Genomic DNA, 25,933 nt, shown 5'->3' with positions numbered 1-25,933 from the left:
ATAGATCTAGCAGTTAGAAATTCAAGATGAATCCTAGGGCCAAACTGCAGCTGTTTCAGAGCTGCTTCTCTCCGGAGCCAGTTTCCAGACTACTCCTCATTCTTTGGCTCCTGCTGTGTAGAGCTACACTTTTGTGGTCACCTGTGATTGGTCCTTTTGTCGTGTGTGTGTGTGTGTGTGTGTGTGTGTGTGTGTGTGTGTGTGTCTGTCTGTCTGTCTCGTGTGTCGTGTCAGGGTCCTTTTCTAAAGGAAACTGTCTTCCCTGATGTTCTTTGTTGTATTTTCCTTTTGTTGTTGTTGTTTTATTTTATTTATTTATTTATTTTTGAGTCATTTCAACTGTGTATCCCTGGGTAGCCTTGAGCTTGATATATAGACCAGACTGACTGAACTTCCTGTGATCTTCCTGCTTCCTAAATACTGGTGGTGTGGGTGTGGACCACAGCATCTAGCCTTTGAAATGAAAGTGTGTCATGATAGCGTACACCTTGACTTAGTTACTGTTGCTGTGAAAAAACACCCTAACCGAGAGGATTATAGAAGGAAGCATTTAGGGGCTGGGGATTTAGCTCAGTGGTAGAGCGCTTGCCTAGGAAGCGCAAGGCCCTGGGTTCGGTCCCCAGCTCCGAAAAAAAGAACCAAAAAAAAAAAAAAAAAAAGAAGGAAGCATTTAACTGGGACTTAAAGTTCCAGATAGGGAGGAGTCCGTCACCTCACCATGTCCAGGAGCATTGCTGGGATCATGGCAGGCATGTTGCTGGAACATTGGAGCTCACATCCTGACTCAGCAAGCAAGAATAATAATGGAAATAGTAATTTTTGTTATTATTTAAGCTTGTTGTCTGGCCTTGTGGCTTCTACTTGTCAAACTATATTGTGTAGAAACATTTCTTTTTTCAATTCTATTTTTATTTGTCATGTGCACTCATGTGGGTCGGTTAAGAGTATGTGTATTAGTGTAGATGCCCAAGGAGACCAGAAGAAGGTGTTGGATCCCCTGGAGTAGGAGTTCCAAGAAGTTTTGCGCTATCTGTAGGTGCTGAGAACTGAACTTGAGTCCTCTATAAAAGCAGTCGAAGCCCTTAACTGCTGAGCCATATCTCTAACCCCCTTATGGCATTATGGAGGCATGATGGGAACTAAGGTAGAACTGACTGGAAGATACAGTTCCCTCGGCCATGCTTTTAGGGTTCTATCTTGTTCACAGTTCTTTATCTCCCCACTGTGCTCCTCCCCTTCCCTCTGTCTGTGTTCCCTCTGCTATTCTACATGTCCTGATATTTCTGCCTTGCTTTTTTGCCCAAAGCAGTGGAGCTAGCCAGCTATGAACTGAAATTGTAAGCGAAAACATTTACTCCAAAGAGTATGATTTACATTCCCCAAGCACCTGTGTTGTTCCATATTTACTATACCTTAGTTCAGACTGACACATCGCAAGTGTTCAGCAGCCACATTTGTCTAGTAGCTGTTTTACTGGATAGTGCCATTCTTAAAGCTTACCCAAGGAGTTTTATGGGTCAGTAACAACAGCATCCCGTAAGAGCTTGCTATTCTCTTAGCCCTAGCCTAAATCTACTGAATAAAGCATTTAAAAATAAGGAATTTAGGGCTTGGGGATTTAGCTCAGTGGTAGAGCGCTTGGCGCAAGGCCCTGGGTTCGGTCCCCATCTTCAAACCCCCCCCCCCCAAATAAGGAATTTAAAAAGAGGGAAATATATATTAAAAGACTTGGCCATACTCTGCATTTGTCTCCTGGCTCACTGTTACCAATGACTTTTCAATTCCTTTAATCTTTCTTGGCTTTCATTAGTGTCAGTAACTGCTTTTTATTTCCTACCCTATTATGTCTGTTAAAACAGCAAGGATTTTCCTTTGCTTTAGCCCTTATTATAACTGGAGTGCTACCAGATATGTAATGAATATTAGTTGTGTTCCTAAGACACCGTTAATTATTACCACCGAATCTCACTACTTGTCCATGATCAATTTGAGTTCATTTTGGTGTGTGGAGTGAGATAAGAATGTAATTTTTGGGTTGAGAAAATGACACACTTGGCGCAAAGTATTTACCATATAAAAATACGGTCTTTATGTACCCGGGACCCAAAAGCTAAGCATGGCTGCCTGTGCCTGTAATCCCAGTGTTGGGGAGGTGGAGACAGAAGATCCTGGGGCTTGCTGGCTAGCTGTATAGCCAAATCAATGAGCTCCAGCATCAGCAAGAAGTCCTGTCTCAAAGAATAAAGTGAAGAATGATTGGATTAAGAACCTGGCTATCACGGCATGGTGGCACATATCTTTAATCTCATCACGTGAGAGGCAAAGGCAAGTGCTTTCCTGAGTTTGAAGTCAGCCTGGTGTACAAAGTGAGTCCAGGATAGCCAGGGCTACAGGGAAAAACCTTGTCTCAAAAAAAAAAAAAAAAAAGGAGGGCTGGGGATTTAGCTCAGTGGTAGAGCGCTTGCCTAGGAAGCGCAAGGCCCTGGGTTCGGTCCCCAGCTCCGAAAAAAAGAAAAAAAACAAACAAACAAACAAAAAAAGGAGTCCTAGCCATCCTAGAACTCACTCTGTAGACCAGGCTGGTTTTGAATACAAAGAACCTTTAAAAGTACTTATCACCACATCCAGCTTCAGAACATTTTTTTTTTTTCCAGACAAGGTTTCTCTGTGTGTAGCCTTGGCTGTCCTGGAATGTACTTTGTAGACCAAGCTGGCCTTGAACTCACAGAAATCCACCTGCCTCTGCATCCCAAATGCTATGATTAAAGGTATGTGCACCATGCCAGACTAGAATCTGATTATTTTAATTCCTGTAGATTTGTAGTGATGTGCAGAGTTTTTGTTTACTTGGTTCTAGAGAGCAAACCTGGGGCTTATGTATACTAGACAAGTACTTTACCTCTGATACATACATATGTATATATGTATATATATATATATGTGTGTATATATATGTATGTATATATATATATGGCACTAGGTACTGAGCCTTTAAACTAATATAACCATTTTATATTAAGTACTTAAGCATTTATATCTGATTATGCAGCATGAAATAATTATGAATATATCATTAAATATGCTGCATTAATTTTTTAATGTTTTACTTGATCATAACAGTAAATCATATGCAGGTAAGTGTAATTTTCATAGGTCATTTCTTATGTCGTTTGATTTTTCTGCTTATGCAGCATCTAAAAATAATTACTGAGAAATCATTGGTTGTAATTTACCTGCCATTACTCTTTAAATGACTCTCGAAGGCATTCGTGAATTTTCTTCATGGCTGTTGCCTTTTGAGTGTTATTTCCACAAAAGAAAGTAACTTAAATTAGTGTTCTCTCTCTCTCTCTCTCTCTCTCTCTCCCTCTCTCCCTCTCTCCCTCTCTCTCTCTCTCTCTCAACTTAGATTTTGTATGCTGAAACTCCTTAACCAGAAGAAAGGACCTTCCCAGTGTCCTTTGTGTAAGAATGAGATAACCAAAAGGTAAATAACATGTGTAATCATGGAGGTTGGAAGCAACATGGCAGGAAAAAGTAGAAATTGATGTGTAGGTAATATTTCTTTAAAACCATTCACCAATAGGAAAATATACTAAATGTGTTTGGGGACTAGAGGTGTAACTCGATTGGTAGAGTGCTTGCTAAGTAGACACAAGGCCTCTGACGTCACTTGACAGTACCATGCACATCGGGCATCTCACCTGAGATGGCTGAGCAGGTAAAGTTGCTGGAGCCTGAAGACCTGAGATGGGTTTCTAAGACCCATGATGGAAGGTAGCCCGTTCTCTAGCCTCAGACCCGAGCTATGGCATATACATACACTCTTCCTCTAATTGAATAGTTAGTAATTGTTTTTTTAACTTAAAAATGAGGGCTGGGGGGCTGGAGAGATGGCTCAGTGGTTAAGAGCACTGACTGCTCTTCTAGGGGTCCTGAGTTCAAATCCCAGCATCCACATGGTGGCTCACAACCATCTGTAATAAGATCTGATGCCCTCTTCTGGTGTGTCTGAAGACAGCAACAGTGTACTCATATAAATAAAATAAATAAATCTTTAACCAAAAACAAAAGAATAAGGACTGGAGAGTTGGCTCAGAGATTAAGGATGTTTGTAGTTTATGACTATAAAATTATTTCCTTGGAAGTTTTAGGGCACATCTGCTGTCAATAACTCTTATGACATTGGTGCCTTGGTCTCCCACTCACATGCTAGTCAGCCCCCATCCTGCGTAACTTCCAACACCAAATGTGCTCAGGTGCCCTCAGCTGGTGTGGCCATAGATAGCAGAGTCAGCATTCTCCCAGGTGGAGCTGCACTTGGGAGTACCATGCATCTCCCCCCACAGTTACTTCTGTTAAGGCACACACTTAATCTTTTCAGTCAATCCTGTTTTGCAAGTGTTTAGATTGTAGTAGGCAGTCAGATATTTAAAGGAGGAATTAATTATATTCTACCTAAGACTAAAATCTCTTTGGATTATGATGTCTATTTTCAAAATAACAAAATTACTATTTGGTGGAAAGCAGAGCTGGCAGTAAGGGTTGGGTTGGGATATTAAGAATCGTTTCCTGCTGTTGATTTCTATCTACTCCGTGTTCAGGGTAGAATTCTGTAGCAGGGACGGGTTAAGATAAGGTCTCTCTTTACCATGGCTAGCATCAAACTACAGATCCTCTCGCTTCCTCTGAGATTACAGGAGTGTGCTACTCTTCTGGTTTTTTACTTTTGTTTGAAACGGTGTTGTGTAGCCCAGATTAGTTTTGAGCCTATTCTCCTAGCTCTGCCTCTCAGGCACTGGGATCACAGGCATACACAACCTGCCACACTCAGGACTGTTGGGTTAGGGCTTTTAGTGGACTTGTATGAGTTCCTGAAGTATTTTAAAAATCTGTATAGTCAAAAGGAGAAAGAAAACATACAGACACACAAAACCAAAGCAAAACAAATACACCCATGAAGTTTATTCTCATGTCACTGATTCAGTGATTATAGTGTGATGTCACTGGTAGGACTGTTTTTATTGTGCTGGGGATCAAATCACTAGTTCTTTGAGGTTGTGCTTTCTACAACATCAACAGTAGGAAAGTTACAATCCACGTGTTTATGTGTCTGTCTTTTAGTGTACTTAAAATTAATAATCACTTATGTGCTTCTCAAAAAAAAAATTCCAGGAGCCTACAAGGAAGTGCAAGGTTTAGTCAACTTGTTGAAGAGCTGCTGAAAATCATTGATGCTTTTGAGCTTGACACCGGAATGCAGTGTAAGTGTCACACAGCCCCAGTGGCAATGCTCGAGGGGCTGGTTGGAAAACTTGACAAGTGTTTGATGCTGCTATTTGTGAATAGATGATAAGACTATGTGGTCTGGTTAAAAGTTAGACCTATGCCTGGAATTATGTTTTATTTATTGGGAAGCCAGGAACCTAGGCTGGGATGGATGTGACTATTTGTGTGGTCATCTTCAGGTATTGTCCCTCGGAGCCATCCACTTTATTTTTTAAGACAAGGTTGAGCTGGTTGAGCTGATACAGTTAGGTTTAGTGCAGGTGGCCTTTACTCACTGGTCCTATTTTTTACATTTTTATTACGAGTAATAGTATGTGTTTGTGTATGATACGTGAGTGTACACATGCATGTGCTAAGGCACACATTTGGATAGAAGAGGTCAATTTTGGGATTGATTTTTCTCCTACTTTTACATAGTGTTAAACCTGAGAACTGTGAGGGAAAAGACCAAATCCAATTAGAGGAAGCTTTGTTCCAATACTAGACAGAACAATGGACACTGGACTCTGCACTTCCCAGAGAATGGCATTGGATGTTAGTCAGGTACTCATAAAGGCAGAACACATAAGGCTATGTACTTCCCACCTTCTCCTAATTGGGGACGGGGAGGGGCAAGTGTCTATCCTGATGTGCTTTCTGCCTACCTTGATAGCATATCCTGTGCAGCTGGGACAGCCATTCTTACAGCCCCCAGCATTCCCAGGACATTATCTGTCCTTGCGCAAGTGGGGCTTACAGGTTGGCTTTAGCCCTCACACATCAGTTAGGGGCAAGCTCAGGTGATAATGTTTCGTGGCAAGCACTTATCCCTACTGAGCTATCTTGTCAGCCTATCTTTAAAACTACTCCTGTTAGTCCTGCATTTTATAGTTCAATCCTTTTTTTTTTTCTTTTTTTTTCTTTTTTTTCCTTTTTCTTTTTTTCGGAGCTGGGGACCGAACCCAGGGCCTTCTGCTTGCTAGGCTACCACTGAGCTAAATCCCCAACCCCTTAGTTCAATCCTAAAATGTGTTGGTGATCATTTGTTTGTTTTTGAGATAGTTCCTGGCTATCCTGGAACTCTCTGTAGACCAGGCTGGCCTTGAACTCAGAAGTCTGTCTGCCTCTGCCTCCGAAGTGCTAGGATTAAAAGGCCTGTGCTACTGCTACCTGCCTGACATGTGTATCTTAATGTCTCTGAAATTGGGAGCATTTTAGAGACGTGGTAAATTTGTTACTGGGGAAAGTTATTACTTTTCAAGTATTTGGGAGGGAATAAAAATAAGTTGATAGTCTCTGAATTTCTAAACTGCACTTTTAAAACAATTATAGACAATCAGGGCTGGAAAGATAGCTCAACATTTCAGAATGTTTAACAGAGTACCCAGGCTCATCTCTCATTAGCCACAGCAGGCGGCTTACAACTTTCGGGGCTACAATGCCTTCTGACTTCTACAGCTACCCGCACACATGCTACACACAAACTTGTGCTTACATACACATAAATTAAAAATTAAACGTAGACAAACATGGCGGCATGTGCCTTGAATCCCACCACTCACGAGGACAGGTGGATCTTGGAGATCAAAGCCATCAAATTCCAAACTAATGAGGGCTATACAGAACCTATGTTGGGGGGGAGGTATATATAATCCGCAATGCATTATTTTTGTTTTTTGCTTGTTTGTTGTGTAGCCCTGGCTGTTATCAAAAAACTCAGATATCCTCCTGCTTCTGCTCCTGCCTCTGCCTCTTCTGCTTCTGCCACCACCTCTAGCCTTTTGTTTTGTTTTGTTTTGTTTTGTTTTGTTTTGTTTTGTTTTGTTTTTGCATTATCCTTAGGCAGCAAAGAGCAAACACAGTATTCTTTCTGGATATTTAATGAAGATTAATATATTTTTTCTAACTAAAGCATGTCCCCCCCTCTTTTTTTTACAGGTGCAAATGGTTTTAGTTTTTCAAAAAAGAAAAATAGTTCTTCTGAGCTTCTGAATGAGGACGCTTCTATCATCCAGAGTGTGGGCTACCGAAACCGCGTCAAAAAACTTCAACAGATTGAGTCTGGAAGTGCCACCTTGGTAAAGCTGTTTTCCACTTTTTTCTGGCCTCTCTTTACTGAGTGTTAGTGAGTGTGGATTGTATGAGAACTTAGTAGAGAGAGGATGATGATGGTCCACTTAGTAAGAGTTAGACTCAGGAAGGCGGGGTACCTGGTGTGATCAACAGACACTTTATAGGCCCTTTGCCTGTTTACAACTTCATCAGCTCTGATGCAGGTCTGAAATGGACATAGTCCGTGAACTGTTGTAAGCGTTTGCTTACCCAGTGTAAGAATAAAGAAAATGCAATGACTTGCTCTGTTCCAGTGGATGATGGAGATCAGGAAAGTATACCTTCCCAAGTGTTATTAGAATGCTGGAATTCTATGGCCGTCAATTCTTTTAAAAATGCTTTTATTTAAATATTCTACATTTATTTTTTAATCTTTGATTCTGTATGTGGTGGGGGTTGTACGTGTGACTGTAGATGCTTTGTGGTCTAGAAGAGGGTGTCAGAACCCCTCCGCCTGGGGTTGCAGGTAGTCGTGAGCTGTTCAGCATGGTGACTAGAAACCAAGCTCGGGTCCTCTGCGGGAACAATCCATTCTCTTAAGCTCTGAGCCTTCTGAGCACCTGTTTCATGGCTTTAACTCAGTGTAATGCATTGCATATAGTTACGTATAATAACGCACTATAACATTTTCAGTCAAGATGGGTTTGTACTTCTTTCGGTTCCTGCCCTTGCTCCCTCTATGCCGACTCTGTAGCCTCCCCCTCAGATTCTTCCTCTTATCATTTATTCTTTTCAAAAATGCATTTATGTTGCTGACCTTATTGTGATTATAATTAGTTTTGAAAAACTAAATCTGGAAAAAAAATTTCAAAAAGTAAAAATAGACATTCTTTACTGTTTAACAGAAGGACAGTCTCAGTGTCCAGTTGTCTAACCTTGGGATTGTGAGATCAATGAAGAAAAATAGGCAGACACAACCTCAAAACAAATCTGTCTACATTGCTTTAGGTAAGGCTCTCAGATTTTACTAAGTTGGAAATACTTGCTAGGCTGTTCCCCTTAGAGTTTTATCGTAGATTTATATGTGTTGCATAGGGTTTGGGTAAGTGAGAATAGAATAATTTTATGGGATCCATCATGAATTATAGATTTTGTAAAGTTTTACTTCATACCTTGAAGAATCTTAACCAGCAGGATGTCTAGTTGTCTGATTATGGATTTAAGTGTATTTTGGAAAAATGTAAAGTCAGAATAGAAAAAAAAAAAGATTGGTTGCCGTAGCATTTTGAGGGATCTAGGATAAATTCTACAACCTGTGTGTTCAGTCTCCAGCTGGCCAACAGATACTCAGCTCAGACAGGCGTCTCTATCTTAGCACATGACTGGGTTTGTCATCCTAGCCCCTGAGAGGCTGAACTAGGAGAATCATGAGTTTGAAGTTAACCTGGGATATGTAGAGAACCCTAGCTCAAAATCATCACCACCACAACCACCATTGTAATAGTAAATAATAAAATTAGGAAGAATGGTTGTGTTTTGAGTTCCTACCCACCACCATTTGTCTCCATTGACAGCAGATCATGTTTTGTCAAACTATTCCAGGGTATGGTGAGATGTCTTAGTTGGTAAAGGCACTTACTTACCACCTAAATTCAATCTCTGGAATCTACAGGGTGGACAAGGAAACCAGCTCCAACAAGTTGTCCTCTGACCACTGCACTCTACATACACATACATACAAATAATTAGGTGTTAATAAAAGTAGTGCAAATGTGTTGGTTAATATCTAGGAGCACTTAACTACAATACAGTTGCTATTGTACTTTTTATAACCTCATCTAAAATGTTAGTCCTGAGGTGATGAGAAAATTAACTCACAGAGAGATTAAGAATTTGAGCAAAGGGGGCCTGGGGAGAAGCCCCATAGGGGGATGCAGAGTGCTTAAGAGCACTGACTGCTCTTCCAGAGGTTCTGAGTTCAAATCCCAGCAATCACATGGTGGCTCACAACCATCTGTAATGAGATCTGATGCCCTCTTCTGGTGTGTCTGAAGACAGCTACAGAGTACTTATATATAATAAATCTTTTTTTGGAAAAAAAAAGAATTTGAACATAGGAAGCCATTCTTTTGGCCACTTCTCTGTATTGCCACATGTGTCTACACTTTCCACATAGGGAGTGTTATTTATATACTATAACATATTATATTATAAATATTTCTGGATGAGCTACTGTATGTTTTACAAAAAGGAGGGTTTTTGTTTTGTTTGTTTTTGTTTTTTGACCCTTAAAAACCTTGACTGATACGGGGTTTTCTGTTGTCATTTTTTAAGAATCTGATTCTTCTGAGGAGAGAGTAAATGCACCCGATGGCTGCAGGTGAGTCAGAAGGAGCCTTTGCCATGGAGCTGGTGTTTTCGTATCTAATTAGTATTGAGGATCCTAGATTTAGATCATAGTATTAGAAAAATCCTTAAGGATCAGTCAGTTTTATCTGCTTATTTTCTGGGAGATCTTTTTTGTTTGTTAGACTTTTTTTTTAGTGCCAAACGAGTTTTAGAGAACATGGAAGTCAGCACGCACTTGTTCTCTGGGTTTCTCCTATGTGGTAGTAAGAATTCATTTATTTTGGGGCGGGGTCTGTCTATAGAGCGCTGGCTCTCCAGGAACTTACTATGTAAACCTCTAAGTCTCAGGAATCATCTGTTGCTTTCCAAGTCACTGAAGACATCCACCACAATGCCTGATCCAAACATCTTATTTTCACTTAGAATCACCCAGTTCCCTCCCTTAAGATCTGTGATAACTGGTCATTATCAGTAATTATTTATAAATTACTTTTACCTGACCTTATAATTGGAAGAGAGGGCTAGAAGTAGGGTTCAGTAATAGAGATTAAAGATTTTTTTTCTTAAATTTTATATGAAATCAGGTGTGTTAGTGCATGCCTTTAATCTCAGCACTCAGGAGGCAGAGGCTGGTGGATCTCTGCGAGTTTTTGGACAGCCTAGTGTACATAGCAAGTTCTAGGACAGCCAGGATAAAATCTGAGAGACCTTGTCTCAAGGAAAAATAAATAAATAAAAAATATATATATTCATACATGTATATATATACATATACTCATATATATATATATATATATACATATACTCATATATATGACTATTTTCCCTGCATGTATATTTGTGCACCACATTTGTTCTTAGTGCCTGAAGAAGACAGAAGAATGCATCAGGTCTCATGGAACTAGAATTACAGATGACTGAGCCACCATGTGGGTGCTGGGATCAAACCTGGATCCTCTGGAACATTAACCTGTGCTCTTAACCCTGATTCATTTCTCCACTGCTCCAGGGTGTTGGACCATCCACTGAGTGGGATCAGTTCCAACCTATAAGGGGCCTCACACCCTTGAAGGAAACTGTCTCTCCCTCAGAATCTATCAACTGTCCATAGCTCCGTAGTTAGGGATGTAGCTCATGAGCCCCTCCTCTCTGCACGCTAGAATGTTGATAGGCTTGATCATGTACAGACCTTGTGCAAACCAAAACTGCTGTGAGCTCATGAGTACAGTGCTTCTGTCATGTCCAGTAGACACTGGTTTTGCTTTGGTCTTTCCAACCTCTAGTTCTGAGAATCTTTGAACCCCTTCTTCATCAGTGGGTCCTGAGCATGCTTGCGAGAGTATGTGAGTGTGTGTCTGTATGTGTTTGCATATCTAGAAAGCATCGTTCTGCACTATTCTGATCTTTGTGACTGTACTTGGAAAGCAGATTTCAGAAAGTGAGTCAGTTAGCTCAGTTGTTACAGCCCTATTTAGAAACGCTAACACAGTTGATCTTGCATATTTGACTGAGCATAGAATTTCTTATTAGGGGTTCTCTTTTCCCCTTTAGTGTGAGAGATCAGGAATTGTTTCAGATCGCCCCTGGAGGAGCTGGAGATGAAGGCAAGTTGAACTCTGCAAAAAAGGGTAAGTCTGGCCTTCCTGACACAGTAACACTAAGGGGCAGTGGGGCGATGCCGTTCCATAATTCCATTCATCTGAAGGCCATTTTCCAAGTTTATTTATAATTTATAATTCACAGCATCTTTTTAAAGAATTAAAATCTTAGGTGCTGAGAGAGGGCTCAGTGGTTAAGAGCACTGACTGCTTTTCCAGAGGTCCTGCAACCACATAGTGTTTCACAACCATCTGTAATGGGATCTTGATGCCCTCTTCTGGTGTGTCTGAAGATAACTACAATGTACTTATATACATAAAAATAAATTTAAAAAAATAAATAAATAAATTTTTTTTTCTTCTCGGAGCTAGGGACCGAACCGGGCCTTGCGCTTGCTAGGCAAGCGCTCTACCGCTGAGCTAAATCCCCAACCCAAATAAATATTTTTTTTTTCAAGATTTATTATTTCATTTATTATATATAAGTACACTGTAGCTGTCTTCAGATACACCAGAAGAGGGCATCAGATCTCTTTATAGATGGTTGTGAGCCACCATGTGGTTGCTGGGAATTGAACTCATGACCTCTGGAAGAGCAGTCGGGTGCTCTTAACCGCTGAGCCATCTCTCCAGCCCTTTTTTTTTTTTTTTTTCAGATTCTACCTTTTTTTTTTTTTTTTTTTCAGAGCTGGGGACCGAACCCAGGGCCTTGCGCTTCCTAGGCAAGCGCTCTACCACTGAGCTAAATCCCCAACCCCCCCACTGAGCTAAATCCCCAACCCCCTCACTGAGCTAAATCCCCAACCCCCAAATATTTTTTTAAAAGAAGGAATTATAATATTTTTCCCTCGACTGCCATTGTGAGATGGTGAGTGTAAGTACTAGACTGGTGTGGTTATAGTAATATCATGTGTAACTACATGCGGCCATTAACTTTTTTTTTAAGACAGTTCTATATAACCCTGAGCAGTCTAACCATACTTTTATTTAAGCCTCCCAAGCTGGGACTAATTTGCTTTTATTTCATTCTTAAGGGACTAGGGAAATAAGAGATGTGCTCTAATTACTGTGTTTGAGAAGATATCCGTTGCATAAGTTAGATCTTCAGTATACTTGGTAGCTTATGATGTTAGCTCCCCTAAAGAAGCCAGGGGAAGCAGTTAGTGGTGATGGAAGTCTTTTATCCCAGAGGTTGGGAGGCAGAGGCAGGTGAATCTCTGTGAGCGCGAGGCCAGCCTGGTCTCAGAGGTTTCTTGGACAGACAGGGCTACACAGAACCCTATCTCCAACAAACAGACAAAGCAAGGCAGTGGATCAGGGCTGGAGAAATGGCTAAGCTGTTAAATGGGCTTGTTCCTCTTGCAGAAGACCTGGATAGTTCGCAGCCTTCCATAACATCAGTTCTAGGGGATCTGCAGCCCTCTTTACTTTGCGCTCCAGGCATGTGTGGTCCAATACATGCATGCACTCCAAAACATACATGCACTTATATCCTCTCAGGATGATCTGAAATTAGAAAAATGATAATGTTAGTGGATTGTTTTCTACTCCGGTTGTACTTGGTATGTGGTTCCTCGTGATCATTCCATTTTAAGAACCTTGTTATTTTGTGTATTTCAGCTGCTTGTGACTTTTCTGAGGGCATAAGAAACATTGAACATCATCAATGCAGTGATAAAGATTTGAACCCCACTGAGAATCATGCAACTGAAAGGCATCCAGAAAAATGTCCGCGTATTTCTGTTGCAAACGTGCACGTGGAGCCGTGTGGCACAGATGCTCGTGCCAGCTCATTACAGCGTGGGACCCGCAGTTTATTGTTCACTGAGGACAGACTGGATGCAGAAAAGGCTGAATTCTGTGATAGAAGCAAACAGTCTGGCGCAGCAGTGAGCCAGCAGAGCAGATGGGCTGACAGTAAAGAAACATGTAATGGCAGGCCGGTTCCCCGCACTGAGGGAAAGGCAGATCCAAATGTGGATTCCCTCTGTGGTAGAAAGCAGTGGAATCATCCGAAAAGCCTGTGCCCTGAGAATTCTGGAGCTACCACTGACGTTCCTTGGATAACACTGAATAGCAGCATTCAGAAAGTGAATGAGTGGTTTTCCAGAACTGGTGAAATGTTAACTTCTGACAATGCATCTGACAGGAGGCCTGCGTCAAATGCAGAAGCTGCTGTTGTGTTAGAAGTTTCAAATGAAGTGGATGGATGTTTCAGTTCTTCAAAGAAAATAGACTTAGTTGCCCCTGATCCCGATAATGCTGTAATGTGTACAAGTGGAAGAGACTTCTCCAAGCCAGTAGAGAATATTATCAACGATAAAATATTTGGGAAAACCTATCAGAGAAAGGGAAGCCGCCCTCACTTGAACCATGTGACTGAAATTATAGGCACATTTACTACAGAACCACAGATTATACAAGAGCAGCCCTTCACAAATAAATTAAAACGCAAAAGAAGTACATGCCTTCATCCTGAGGACTTTATCAAGAAAGCAGATTTAACAGTTGTTCAAAGGATTTCTGAAAATTTAAATCAGGGAACTGACCAAATGGAGCCAAATGACCAAGCAATGAGTATTACCAGTAACGGTCAGGAGAACAGAGCAACAGGTAATGATCTTCAGAGAGGGAGAAATGCTCATCCAATAGAATCATTGAGAAAGGAACCTGCTTTCACAGCTAAAGCCAAATCTATAAGCAACAGTATAAGTGATTTGGAGGTAGAATTAAATGTTCACAGTTCAAAAGCACCTAAGAAAAATAGGCTGAGGAGGAAGTCTACCAGGTGTGTTCTTCCACTCGAACCAATCAGTAGAAATCCGAGCCCACCTACTTGTGCTGAACTTCAGATCGAGAGTTGTGGTAGCAGTGAAGAAACAAAGAAAAACAATTCCAACCAAACCCCAGCCGGGCACATTAGAGAGCCTCAACTCATCGAAGACACAGAACCCGCAGCTGATGCCAAGAAGAACGAGCCAAATGAACACATAAGGAAGAGAAGTGCCAGTGATGCGTTCCCAGAAGAGAAATTAATGAACAAAGCTGGTTTATTAACTAGCTGTTCAAGTCCTAGAAAGCCTCAAGGACCTGTCAATCCTAGCCCTGAGAGAAAAGGAATAGAGCAACTTGAAATGTGCCAGATGCCTGATAATAACAAAGAACTCGGGGATTTGGTCCTGGGAGGAGAGCCCAGTGGGAAACCTACTGAACCATCTGAGGAGAGCACCAGTGTGTCCTTGGTACCCGACACAGACTACGACACCCAGAACAGTGTCTCAATACTGGAAGCGAACACTGTCAGATATGCAAGAACAGGATCAGTTCAGTGTATGACTCAGTTTGTCGCAAGTGAAAACCCCAAGGAACTTGTCCATGGTTCTAACAATGCTGGAAGTGGCTCGGAGTGCTTCAAGCACCCATTGAGACATGAACTTAACCACAATCAAGAGACAATAGAAATGGAAGACAGTGAACTTGATACTCAGTATTTGCAGAATACATTTCAAGTTTCAAAGCGTCAGTCATTTGCTTTATTTTCAAAACTTAGAAGTCCCCAAAAGGACTGTACTCTGGTAGGTGCCCGCTCTGTGCCCTCAAGGGAACCAAGTCCAAAGGTGACTTCTAGAGGTGAACAAAAAGAACGTCAGGGACAAGAAGAGTCTGAAATCAGTCATGTACAGGCAGTCACAGTCACAGTAGGCTTACCTGTGCCCTGTCAGGAAGGTAAGCCAGGTGCTGTTACAATGTGTGCTGATGTTTCTAGGCTTTGTCCGTCATCTCATTATAGAAGCTGTGAGAATGGACTCAACACCACAGATAAATCTGGAATTTCACAAAACTCACATTTTAGACAATCAGTTTCTCCCCTCAGGTCATCTATAAAAACTGACAATAGAAAAACTCTGACAGAGGGACGATTTGAGAAACATACTGAAAGGGGAATGGGAAATGAGACTGCTGTTCAAAGTACAATACACACAATTAGTCAAAATAACAGAGGAGATGCTTGTCAAGAAGCCAGCTCAGGCAGTGTTATTGAAGTACATTCCACTGGTGAAAACGTCCAGGGGCAACTAGATAGAAACAGAGGGCCTAAGGTAAACACCGTGTCTCTATTAGATAGTACACAGCCTGGTGTCTCTAAGCAGAGTGCTCCTGTAAGTGATAAGTATCTTGAAATAAAGCAGGAGAGTAAGGCTGTCAGTGCAGACTTCTCTCCATGTCTGTTCTCAGATCATCTTGAAAAACCTATGAGAAGTGATAAGACTTTTCAGGTTTGCTCTGAGACACCTGATGACCTGTTGGATGATGTTGAAATACAGGAAAATGCTAGCTTCGGTGAAGGTGGCATAACGGAAAAGTCTGCTATTTTTAATGGAAGTGTCCTGAGAAGAGAGTCCAGTAGGAGCCCTAGCCCTGTAACCCATGCATCGAAGTCGCGGAGTCTCCACAGAGGGTCTAGGAAATTAGAATTCTCAGAAGAGAGCGACTCCACTGAGGATGAAGACCTTCCCTGCTTCCAACACTTGCTGAGCAGAGTAAGCAGCACACCCGAACTTACCAGATGCAGCAGTGTGGTGACACAGCGTGTGCCAGAGAAAGCGAAGGGGACCCAAGCACCCCGGAAGAGTAGCATCAGTGACTGCAATAATGAGGTGATCTTGGTAGAGGCATCTCAGGAATATCAGTTTAGTGAGGATGCAAAATGCTCTGGCAGCATGTTCTCCTCACAGCACAGTGCTGCCCTAGGTTCACCTGCAAATGCACTCTCCCAGGATCCCGATTTTAATCCACCTTCCAAACAAAGGCGTCACCAGGCTGAGAATGAGGAAGCCTTTCTAAGTGATAAGGAATTGATTTCAGATCATGAGGACATGGCAGCTTGCCTGGAAGAGGCTAGCGATCAAGAAGAGGACAGTATAATCCCGGACTCAGGTAGTTTCCTTTATTTGCACCAGTCCACAGAAGTGAGCTGAGCAGATACAGTCAAATCTCCCTCCTGAGGTTGGGGAGATTGGGGTGGTTAGGAGTAGGTACTTTGTGGGGTGGGGAAGGCTAGAGAGATGGCTCAGCTGTTAACGAGCACTGGCTGTTTTTCCAGAGGAAGTAGGTTCAATTCCCAGCATCCATGTGGCAGTTCACATTTTTCTGTCACTTCAATTCCATGGGGATTCAATACCCTCATACAGATAAACATTCAGGCAAAACACCAACGCACATTAAAAATACACCTTGGGTATCTGCTGCATTCATATATAAGTAGCCCACACAGACATACATAATTAAAAATAAAAATAAAATCTTTTTAATGCCTTCATGCAGCCAGAATGTCTGAGAGCATGAACTTGAATAACCTAATTTTCAGTAGACCTGCTTCTAATTTTTTTTTGCAGAATTTTTCTGATTTGTTTAGGGTTTTTTGTTTGTTTGTTTGTTTTTTAAAAGACAGTCTGTTTATATAGCCCTGGCTATCCTGGAACAGAGATCTGCCTGCCTCTGCCTCCCACAATCTGGGATTAAATACATTTGCCAAACCCAGCTGTTGTAGGAGTTCTGGGAGGAAACCCAGTAACCCAAATGTAGTCACTTATGTGGCACGAGAGTGAAGCAGAAGCTATGCAGGGGAAGGAACAGATACTAACTGCAGGCTACAGGGTTCCCGGTCTGACTTTACATGAGTCTCTGATTGTATTGTCATTTTATGTGAAGTGGCGTCTGGATATGAGAGTGAAGCAAACCTCTCTGAAGACTGCTCACAGAGTGATATTCTAACCACTCAGGTAAGAAGCATGCACACGTGTGTGAAGTCCTTTGTATATGGTGTTGTGAACCTGACATTCTCATACACGCTAATTTCATCTTCGGATTAATGGTCTAACATACACGATCCCTTGTTTCCTCAAGTGAGAGTTCTAAAGCATTTAGGTGGAACTCACTGCCTTTTATATCCACCGTCTAGCTCACTGTAGAACACCAAGTCTTAACTTTAGAATAAGCCAGATCTAAAGATTCTACTTGCCCCATAGCAAAATTATATGAAAGCACTATTGTACCAAAAGGGGTCTGTTTATTCTCAGAACCAAATTGAAACCTACAGGATTCTTTCCACTAGAGGCCATCTTGCCTTTCACTGTGTTATGGATATTCCTTTTAACTTTTGTTTTTTATAAAATAGTTGCTTGTTAGTATCTATAAGTCATCTCCCTCTACTTGGAAAAGAATGTACACAGTATTCATTCCAGCATGGTAATGGCCACAGGTGACTAGCTACGTTTGGATGGGGTTGTGGGAGTGCCTCTGTACTGGAGGCAGGACAGTCTCTTGGGGAAAAGATGATCTTTCTCACAGCCAGAACTTAGTCCTATTTGATTTAAAAAAAAAAAAAAAAAGTCCCAAACTTGCATTTCAGACCTTAGGTTTGTCTAGGTCTTTCTTTCCTGTATTTATCTCTCTCACTAGCTGGGCAACTTCTGAGGGCCCCTTCCGTATTCTATAGAGTCTTGGGCAGAGGACACGGCAAGTCTGGAGGGAGTATTGGTTAGAGCTCTCTGCCTGACTGTGTGATCTTAATTGGCTAGCTTTCTCTGGATTAAAATAGTTATATTCTTATTTCTTTTTTTAAACATACATATTTGTATGTATGTAAGTGGTATGGGTAAATGTGTGGAGATCAGATGACACCTTATGTGAGTCAGTGCTTCTATGCTCTGAGCCAGCCCACTGCTCCAGTGGTGTGATGTGGAACTTCACATGAGTCATCCTGCTGTAGCTTTTGTTTCTCTCCTAAAACATAAATGTGCTTTTAGCTGTAGCATGGGGGTGACTTTTCTTCTCTTCCTAAAAAGTACTAAGTTAAATGAAACTGGGAACTCTTAGTATTCCTAAGGGCATTTTGTTGTCACCAAAGACAGCATCCCCTATTGGTTCCAGCACTCCAGTGGTAGAGGCAGGTGGATTTCTGTAAGTTCCTGGCCAGGCTGGTTTACATGGTAAATACCAGGCCAGCCAGGGCTACAAAGTGACACCCTGTCTCAAAAAATAAAGCAAAAATTGATTAAAAGGTTTAAGCCTTCTGATGGTGTACCACTCCTGATCCTTTCCAGATTTAGGTTTGGGGCTCTGTCAATATGTCTGTCACCTAATTCTGTCCCTTAGCTGCTTGTTTGTTAAGTTCCAACTTTTTATTCCATCTGTCTTAGCCATACTGTATTAAATCTGACATTCAATACACTAACTACTCTTGTTTCTCTTGTCTCTGATCTTATTCCCAGAAATATGTTCATTATTTGATCAGGATTCATTTTTATAAAAGTGTTTTTATATTGAGTATCTATTCAGAACAGGTAACTTTGATCTGGACCAGCACAGAAAAGCAAAATGATTGCAATGGGACCTTTTCCCTATGTTTATATAGAACTGAGGGGTAACATGATACAGAGTGCCTTATGCGAAATCACTGATACACCTTTATGGTGCATGCATGCATGCCTGCACGAGTACATGTGTGGGGTGTGTGCGTGCTTTCGCACACCATCTCAGACAGGTAAAGATGCAAGATTATCTCCTCCCACTATGTAGGTCCCAAGGATTGACCTCAAGACATTAGTCTTGGTGGCAAGTACCTTTACCCACTGAACCATCTTGTCAGCCTCCTATTTCTCCCCCATTTTTTTTTTCTTTTTCTTTTTTTCTGGAGCTGGGGACCGAACCCAGGGCATTGTGTTTGCTAGGCAAGTGCTCTACCACTGAGCTAAATCCCCAACCCCTCTCCCCCACTTTATAACCCAAAGATTTCATTCCTTTGTTCATTTCCATCGTAAATGCTTGCTGAGAAAATACTCTCTGATAGGCAATGTGTGATTGGGCTTAGTGTTGCATACCTTGTACACCCATAACCTTGGCATTCCCAACTGTGAGGGAAGCTTAGTCAGGAGAATCTCAACTTTGAAACTAGCCTGGGATACACAGACCAGTCTTCAAAACAAAAAGGAAACAGACAAGGGAAGATTCCTCCCATCAGGGAAGTTGTGTGCTCCCCTGAGTATACTGATGCATTGGCAGCCAGAGCCAAGTAATGAGGCATACTGCTGTCCTCAGAGACGATAATTGCTGGCTTTGAAAGATTAGAAGAGTTTACCAAGCAGGAAAGGGGGATGTAGGAATTGAGGCCCAGATACAGATGTACTGAATGCATAGGAGTCACTGAGCAGTCTAGTGTCTCTAGAAGACTAGACTTGTGGGAAATATTGGGGATAAATGACAGACAGGATCAAGGTGTCCTCAGAGTTTTAAATGGTATGTTTAGGAATCTGAACTTTGACCTGAGGGCAGTAATAACTAGGTTCTTTAGTGTTCAAATACTAACTTATTAGCTGAGCTGTGTTATGCCACTTGAGGCCCTTTTGGAAAGAGTCTTGATAAGCGTGACTTTCAGAGAACTTGGGCAGTCATGTTAAAGTGTGAGCATAGCATTGTGGGAATCAGACTGAAGAAGAGAGCTCTATAACAAGATAGTTCATTAGAGTCAAGCAAACATGGCAACCTGTGTGGCTTTGTCCTCCTTGGTGCATTTGAGCAATTCACCCATAGTAGAATTTGTCTAAGTTATTCATGCCTTCCTCCAGGAAAAGCCAAGAGAAAGTCACTGCAGCAGTGGTCTGGTTACTTTTTCCTCCTGATTTTCTGATGTGTTTAGTAGCCACGTGGAAGTTAGATGGTGTGCTTGTGAGTGTTACTAATTCAGCTTTTAAAGCATTGGTCTCACATCTGTGTGGGGCCTTGACTAGGGTTTGATCAGTGATGTCACTACTCATGGGTACCACGTGGTGGCATTGGTAGCACTGCAGATGTTGGCAGCAATACACTCTCAGTAGCAGCGGGGACCTTTGTAAAGCTCAAAATAATTTTTTTTTTTTTGGTCATAAAATTCTCCTGAGAACTATGAATTTGTTGTAGCTATAGGAAGAAAATGCCTTGATTTTAGTGGAAAGCAAAGTCATTTTCAGGGTCAGAAGAAAGAAAGGGAAGGTGAAACAAATTTTGTTTCCCTCCCGCAGCTGAAAACCAGGCATCAACATTTCTTCTAAAAGTGGTGAAGAGGCATACATTTTGGGAAATTCCTTATATGCCCACATCCTTTGCTTGTCAAAGACCTTAGACTTGCTAGATTGTCTGTGACAGGGTCTCACTGTATAGTCTTGGCTGTCCTGAAACTCACTATGTAGACCAGGATAGCCTCAACTCAACTGCTGCTATTAAAGCTACCATGCCTGGCTTAAATTATTCCCCACCCCGCCACAAACACACTTTCAAGACAAGGTTTCTCTGTGTAACAGCTCTGGCTACAGGAATTCACTTTGTAGACCACTCTGCAGTCTGACCTTGAACTCAGAGATCTGCTTGCCTCTGCTCCCAAGCACTGGATTAAAGGTGGCTATAGATTCCTTCTCGAAGTGTTTCCGTAAACAGTGCGAGCCCATGTACAAGAAAGCTCATTATCTTGAAGTGTATCTGTAAACAGTGCGAGCCCATGTATAAGAAAGATCTCATTATCTTGAATTGAAAACAGTAAGAGCACTGACTGGTCTTCTAGAGGTCTTGAGTTCAATTCCCAGCAATCACATGGTGGCTCACAACCATCTGTAATGGCATCTGATTCCTTTTTCTGGTGTGTCTGAAGACAGTGACAGTGTATTCACACACATAAGATAAATAAATCTTTAAAAAGAGAGAGAGAGAGAAAACAGTAACTTGTTATGGGCTTTCTAGGATGTCAGGAAATTTTCAGTACTTCATCCATTTAAAAACTAAATATACTTGGGGCTAAGCACACCGATGCTTCTTTACACTCAGCCACAAACCTTTTAAAGATAAAATAATAAATAGATCGGGCTGGAGAGAGGGCTTAGTGGCTAACAGGCTGCTGTTACAGAGGACCTGGATTCAGCTCCCAGCACTCAAATGATGGTGCCCAGCTCTTGTTCAGATGATCCAATGCCCTCTGATGACCTCCGAGAGCAGACACATGTAGATAAAACATCCATAAACCTAAATTTTTTGAAATTTTGTTTTAATTAGACTTTTTTGTGAGCTAATTAAATGTCTTAATCTCACAGTACCAAATCTTTGAAACATACTCTATGTAGTTTGTGAATAGATTCTTGTGAATTTTAAGCTTGAGGTACTGTTATTACCCCACTCCATCCCCCATCTTTAAAAGAGCATAAAGAGCTACAATGAAGCAAATCTATTTGGGAGAGCTGGAGGGTGCACCCTCCTCCAATATCATTTTGAAATAATTTCAAAGTCATTAACCACATGAGTATGGCTGGATTAAAGGTATTCAACCAGAACTCATAATTCCATACTAGGTGATTTCAGTTCCCATGCTAAAATTAATTGGTGTGACATTTTTACTTTATGACACATCTCTCAAAGGATGTAACTTTGTTGGTGTTCCTGTTTGGTTTTACAGCAGAGGGCGACCATGAAGGATAACCTGATAAAGCTCCAGCAGGAAATGGCTCAGCTGGAAGCTGTGCTAGAGCAGCATGGGAGCCAGCCGTCTGGCCACCCCCCTTGCCTCCCAGCTGACCCTTGTGCCCTAGAAGACCTGCCAGATCCAGAACAAAACAGATCAGGAACAGGTTTGTAATGCTGAACAGATGCCAGTATCATAAGCAGAATTCTTCCCTCTCTTGACCCTCTTTTTCCTTTGAAAACTGAGGACTGAGTTCCAACGTTGTGTGATCTTTCTCAGTGCATATTTACCGAGTTCCTCCATGAGTAATTTGGGAACCTTATTCCTAGTCCTTGCTCACAAGTGATGTACCATAGAGACAGTCCCAAGGTAATCACTCACTTGTGTCCTCCTCTGGGTGTTTCCAAAGAGATGCTATGGACCCCAAAGAGAAATAGTTCTTGCTCTTGGATGCTGGAGATTGGTAATAGGTAGCCCATCATTTCAGAAAGCCATGTGCAGGAGCCACGCAGAATCACGAAGTGAAGGCCTGTTTCCTGTGTTTTCCGACTTAGGAGAGGAGACTTGTTTCAGGAGCTGTAGCTCATGTTTTCAGGTGAAAAGTGGCTTTGACGTCGTGTTGGAAATCCCAGCCTTGGGGTGTGGAGGCAGAGGGATCAGGAGTAAGGGAAGTTTTCGTTTAGAGAATCCTCATGTATGGCTACCAACAGGAGTTGGTGCTTAGGCACAGACCAGGGTAGTGAGCCTTCACTGAGTTTGTTCGCTGTGGTCTCTCAGCAGTCCTACATGTCTCTCTGCTCAGGGTCCTCCTCCCGAACTTCACCATCCTCTGGGCCCTGAGGCCGTCCTTTGACTCGTAGGTACTCAAGTCTTGATTTTTCAGTACAGTGACCTTGTGCCTTATAATATTTCTGTGTTCAGAAAGAAACAGTAGCTCATGCAAGGGAAGCTGGAAACTGTTGCTATGACACTGCTTCAAAATCTCCCTCCTTAAATACTTTTCTTTGTAAGCACATCTTCATTTAGTTCATCACCAGATGATGAAGCCCAGAGTCCCATCCCCCATACAGTTATCTTTGGGTACTGTTGCTGTCATTACTGTGAAAATAGACGGGACTTTGAGTGCTCTTGCACAAGATGAGAATTGTTAGTTTCTGGCTTGGAATATCCGCCTAAACTACCTCGTCTTTGGCACACGTGCTAGGGAGTTGGCTGTGTTATCTTTGGTTGCTTTTTGTTTGCTTGTTTTGGCTCCCACTGAATGTCTGCAGATAAAATGTTTCTTTGTGGCTCATTTCTAAAATGCTTGACTGTCAGGAGCAACTCCAGATTTGAGCCTGTCTCACCTTAGGCTGATGCAGTAAGAGAAACTCAGTTTCCTCTCCCTTTTAAAGGAAAGGCCCTGTTATCACACACCTTTAATCACAGCACTCAGAGAGGCAGGTGCAGGAGGATCTCTATGAGTTAAGGCCAGCCTGGCATACATAGCAAGCTCTAGGACAGGACTGTGTGGAAAGACCCTGCCTAAAAACAAACAAAAAGGTATTTTTAATATATATAGACCTAAGCACTAAGGTTAATAAGGTTTACAGAAAAGGTACAAGTGTTCAGTAAACCTGACAGCCACCTGGGATTCCAGCCTAGGAAAGCAGAGACAAGGGATCCCCAGATCAGGTTGGCTAGGGAGACTTGACAAAGAGCAAATTCTGGGGTTAATCGAGACCCTCCCTCAATGTGTAAAGTCAAAGAGCCATGGAGGCGGCCGCAGAGATGGTTCAGAAATAGAGAGCACTTGCTGTTCTTCCAGAAGACCCAGGTTCAATTCCCAGTACTCACATGAAACCTCACAACTGACTGTAGAGCCCTTATTCCAGAAGATCTGTCATTCTCATACAGATATACATGCAGGCAAAACACCAATGTACATGAAATAAGAATAAATTAAAAAGAGCCATAGAGAATCATTTTTTGGCATCTGGCCTCCAAACACTAATGTACGCATGTGTTCACACATGTTATATATACTATGTTGTGCACATCAGAGTAAGAGCTTTGATCACTGAGCTGTCTCGCAGCTCATGATCTTAAAGATGATGAAAGGCCCTTACATCAGTGTCCTGCTCCTCTGCATAGGTCTTTCTGTAAGGTTTATCCCACAGCCTGCATAATATTTGGGCAGAAATTTATACACACCCATATTAAATTATCTTCCTCTAAAGATTTGCTTCTGTCGTGTCAGACATGCATATTATTCCCATCGTTCAGAAAGCAAATATTAGCATTTATGAGATCATGGCTCATTGTGGTAAAAGTGATTTTCAGATATATCTGAGCTTTTCTTTTTTTTTTTTTTTTTTTTTTTTTGGAAAGGAAAACCAGGCAAGACTCTTTTTATTGTTAAAATGTCTTAAAAACAAGAAAAAGCTATTAAGTCACATGATTTACAATGGATATTAAATAAGATACAGAAGGATTATGGGAATTTCAGGACAAGTGATCAAATGGATGGTTTTAATCATTAAGACCCTTCTATACCCCTGAACTATGTTTCACTAACTTGAAGACATGCTATAGTAAACACACATATTTGGTTTCTTTAGTCTTGGCTCTATCTTATACATATCTGAGCTTTTCTAGCTGGCAGCATATTTATTCCTAGAAATACTTGTTCAATTTTTCTAGGATCCTCCCCTGTGAATTCTGAATGAGTTGGGATTAGTTGGAATAAACAACTTATGTAACCTGTTCTCTGTGTGTGTGTGTGTGTGTGTGTGTGTGTGTGTGAGAGAGAGAGAGAGAGAGAGAGAGAGAGAGAGAGAGAGAGAGAGATATTGACCTGGAACTCACTCTACATCTTCACGTCTCTGACACCAAGCCTGACCACCAGTCACCAGCCTTTTTAATGGATAAAAGATATTTAACTTAAATTTTTAAATATTTTTGTTGTCTACATGTGTATATGTGTACTTGTGAACACCTGGTGTCCAGAGAGGTCAGAAGACAGCATTGGCATTCCCTGGAACAGAAGTTAAAGTTTGTAAGACACTATATGGATATCATATGGTTCTGGGAATTAAATACATGTCTTCTGCAAGAGCAACAACTCTTACCTCTGATCTTCATTTTTGGACTGTTTTTGATGTTTAAGTATTCACCTGTGTATGATGACTCACACTTTTAATCCCATTGCCTTTTGGGGGCCTGAGGGGGGTGCAGATTCTCTCTAGACTGTCCTAGGACTCCCTCTGGAGACCAGGATGACCTCTAACTCTATACCCACACACCTTTGCTAGTGTTTTAACATCTATTCTTTATGTATACAGCATGTATGCCTGCGGGCCAGAAGAGGGCACCAGATCCCATTACCAATGGTGTGAGCCACCTTGTGGTTGATGGGAATTGAACTCAGGACCCCTGGAAGAGAAGTCAGTGCTCTTAACCGCTGAGCTTGCTTGTTTGTTTTTGAGATAGGGTTTCACAATGTAGCCTTTTCTGGTCTGGAACTCGGAGAGATTCCCATCTGTGCCTACCAAATACTAGGATTAAAGGTATATACTATCACACCTAGATTTCAATGACTTTTTAATAGATAGGAGATATATTTAATTTTTCAGTTAATTGTCTTTGATGTTTATCTATTTCTTGTGCTGTGCAGATAGTAACACATACCTCTTTAATTCCCAGCCTGGTCTACAGAGTGAGTTCATTTCTTCCTTTAAGCCATTTTCTCAAAGGGAATAAATAGCACATGTGCGCCTTACCTTGGGTCTGTTATGACTTTCCCCTTCCTGTGCCTTTCATTATTATTTCCTATTACCCTAGATTCCTTATCCAGTACCTCGAGGTAGGGATGTGCGTGTGCGTGTGTGTGTTCCCAGTAATTAAAGTGTGAGGCAAATGTCATCTCATCTGACGCTTCCTGCACCACCTACCCACCATCTCCACCCCCACCTTCTCCCATTAAAGCTCCAGCGGGTCCTGTACCATCTCTGATGTGCTCTGCTCCCAGTACTTTAATGGTAGCAAAGGAGATTTTGTCATAGGTCAGTTTGCTTCCGAGATAAGAATACATTATCTATTTTTGTTTTATCATTATTTAGTCCTCCCTGGTGCTATCCTTTGTCTGCTGGACTACTTGTATCAGTAAAATTCTGTCTACTACATTTGTTTAAATGCCAGTTTC

The 25,933-nt window shown here is 41.6% G+C and overlaps 1 protein-coding gene across 1 annotated transcript in view; it reads left to right on the top strand.

Moving 5' to 3' along the window:
• The window catches only part of Brca1 (BRCA1, DNA repair associated), a 60,068-nt gene that overhangs the window by 13,258 nt on the left and 20,877 nt on the right, over positions 1-25,933 (top strand). Inside the window, 9 exon segments of the mRNA NM_012514.2 lie at positions 3,410-3,487; positions 5,176-5,264; positions 7,207-7,346; positions 8,226-8,328; positions 9,655-9,700; positions 11,221-11,297; positions 12,888-16,205; positions 16,980-17,050; positions 21,745-21,916. Coding sequence (NP_036646.2) covers positions 3,410-3,487; positions 5,176-5,264; positions 7,207-7,346; positions 8,226-8,328; positions 9,655-9,700; positions 11,221-11,297; positions 12,888-16,205; positions 16,980-17,050; positions 21,745-21,916 — 4,094 coding nt within the window.

The sequence above is a fragment of the Rattus norvegicus genome, chromosome 10 (assembly GCF_021556685.1).
Source record: "Rattus norvegicus strain SHRSP/BbbUtx chromosome 10, alternate assembly SHRSP_T2T, whole genome shotgun sequence".
Lineage (NCBI taxonomy): Eukaryota > Metazoa > Chordata > Mammalia > Rodentia > Muridae > Rattus > Rattus norvegicus.
The sequence above is the reverse complement of the archived record's forward strand: the minus strand, read 5'-3'. Positions and strand labels throughout refer to the sequence as shown.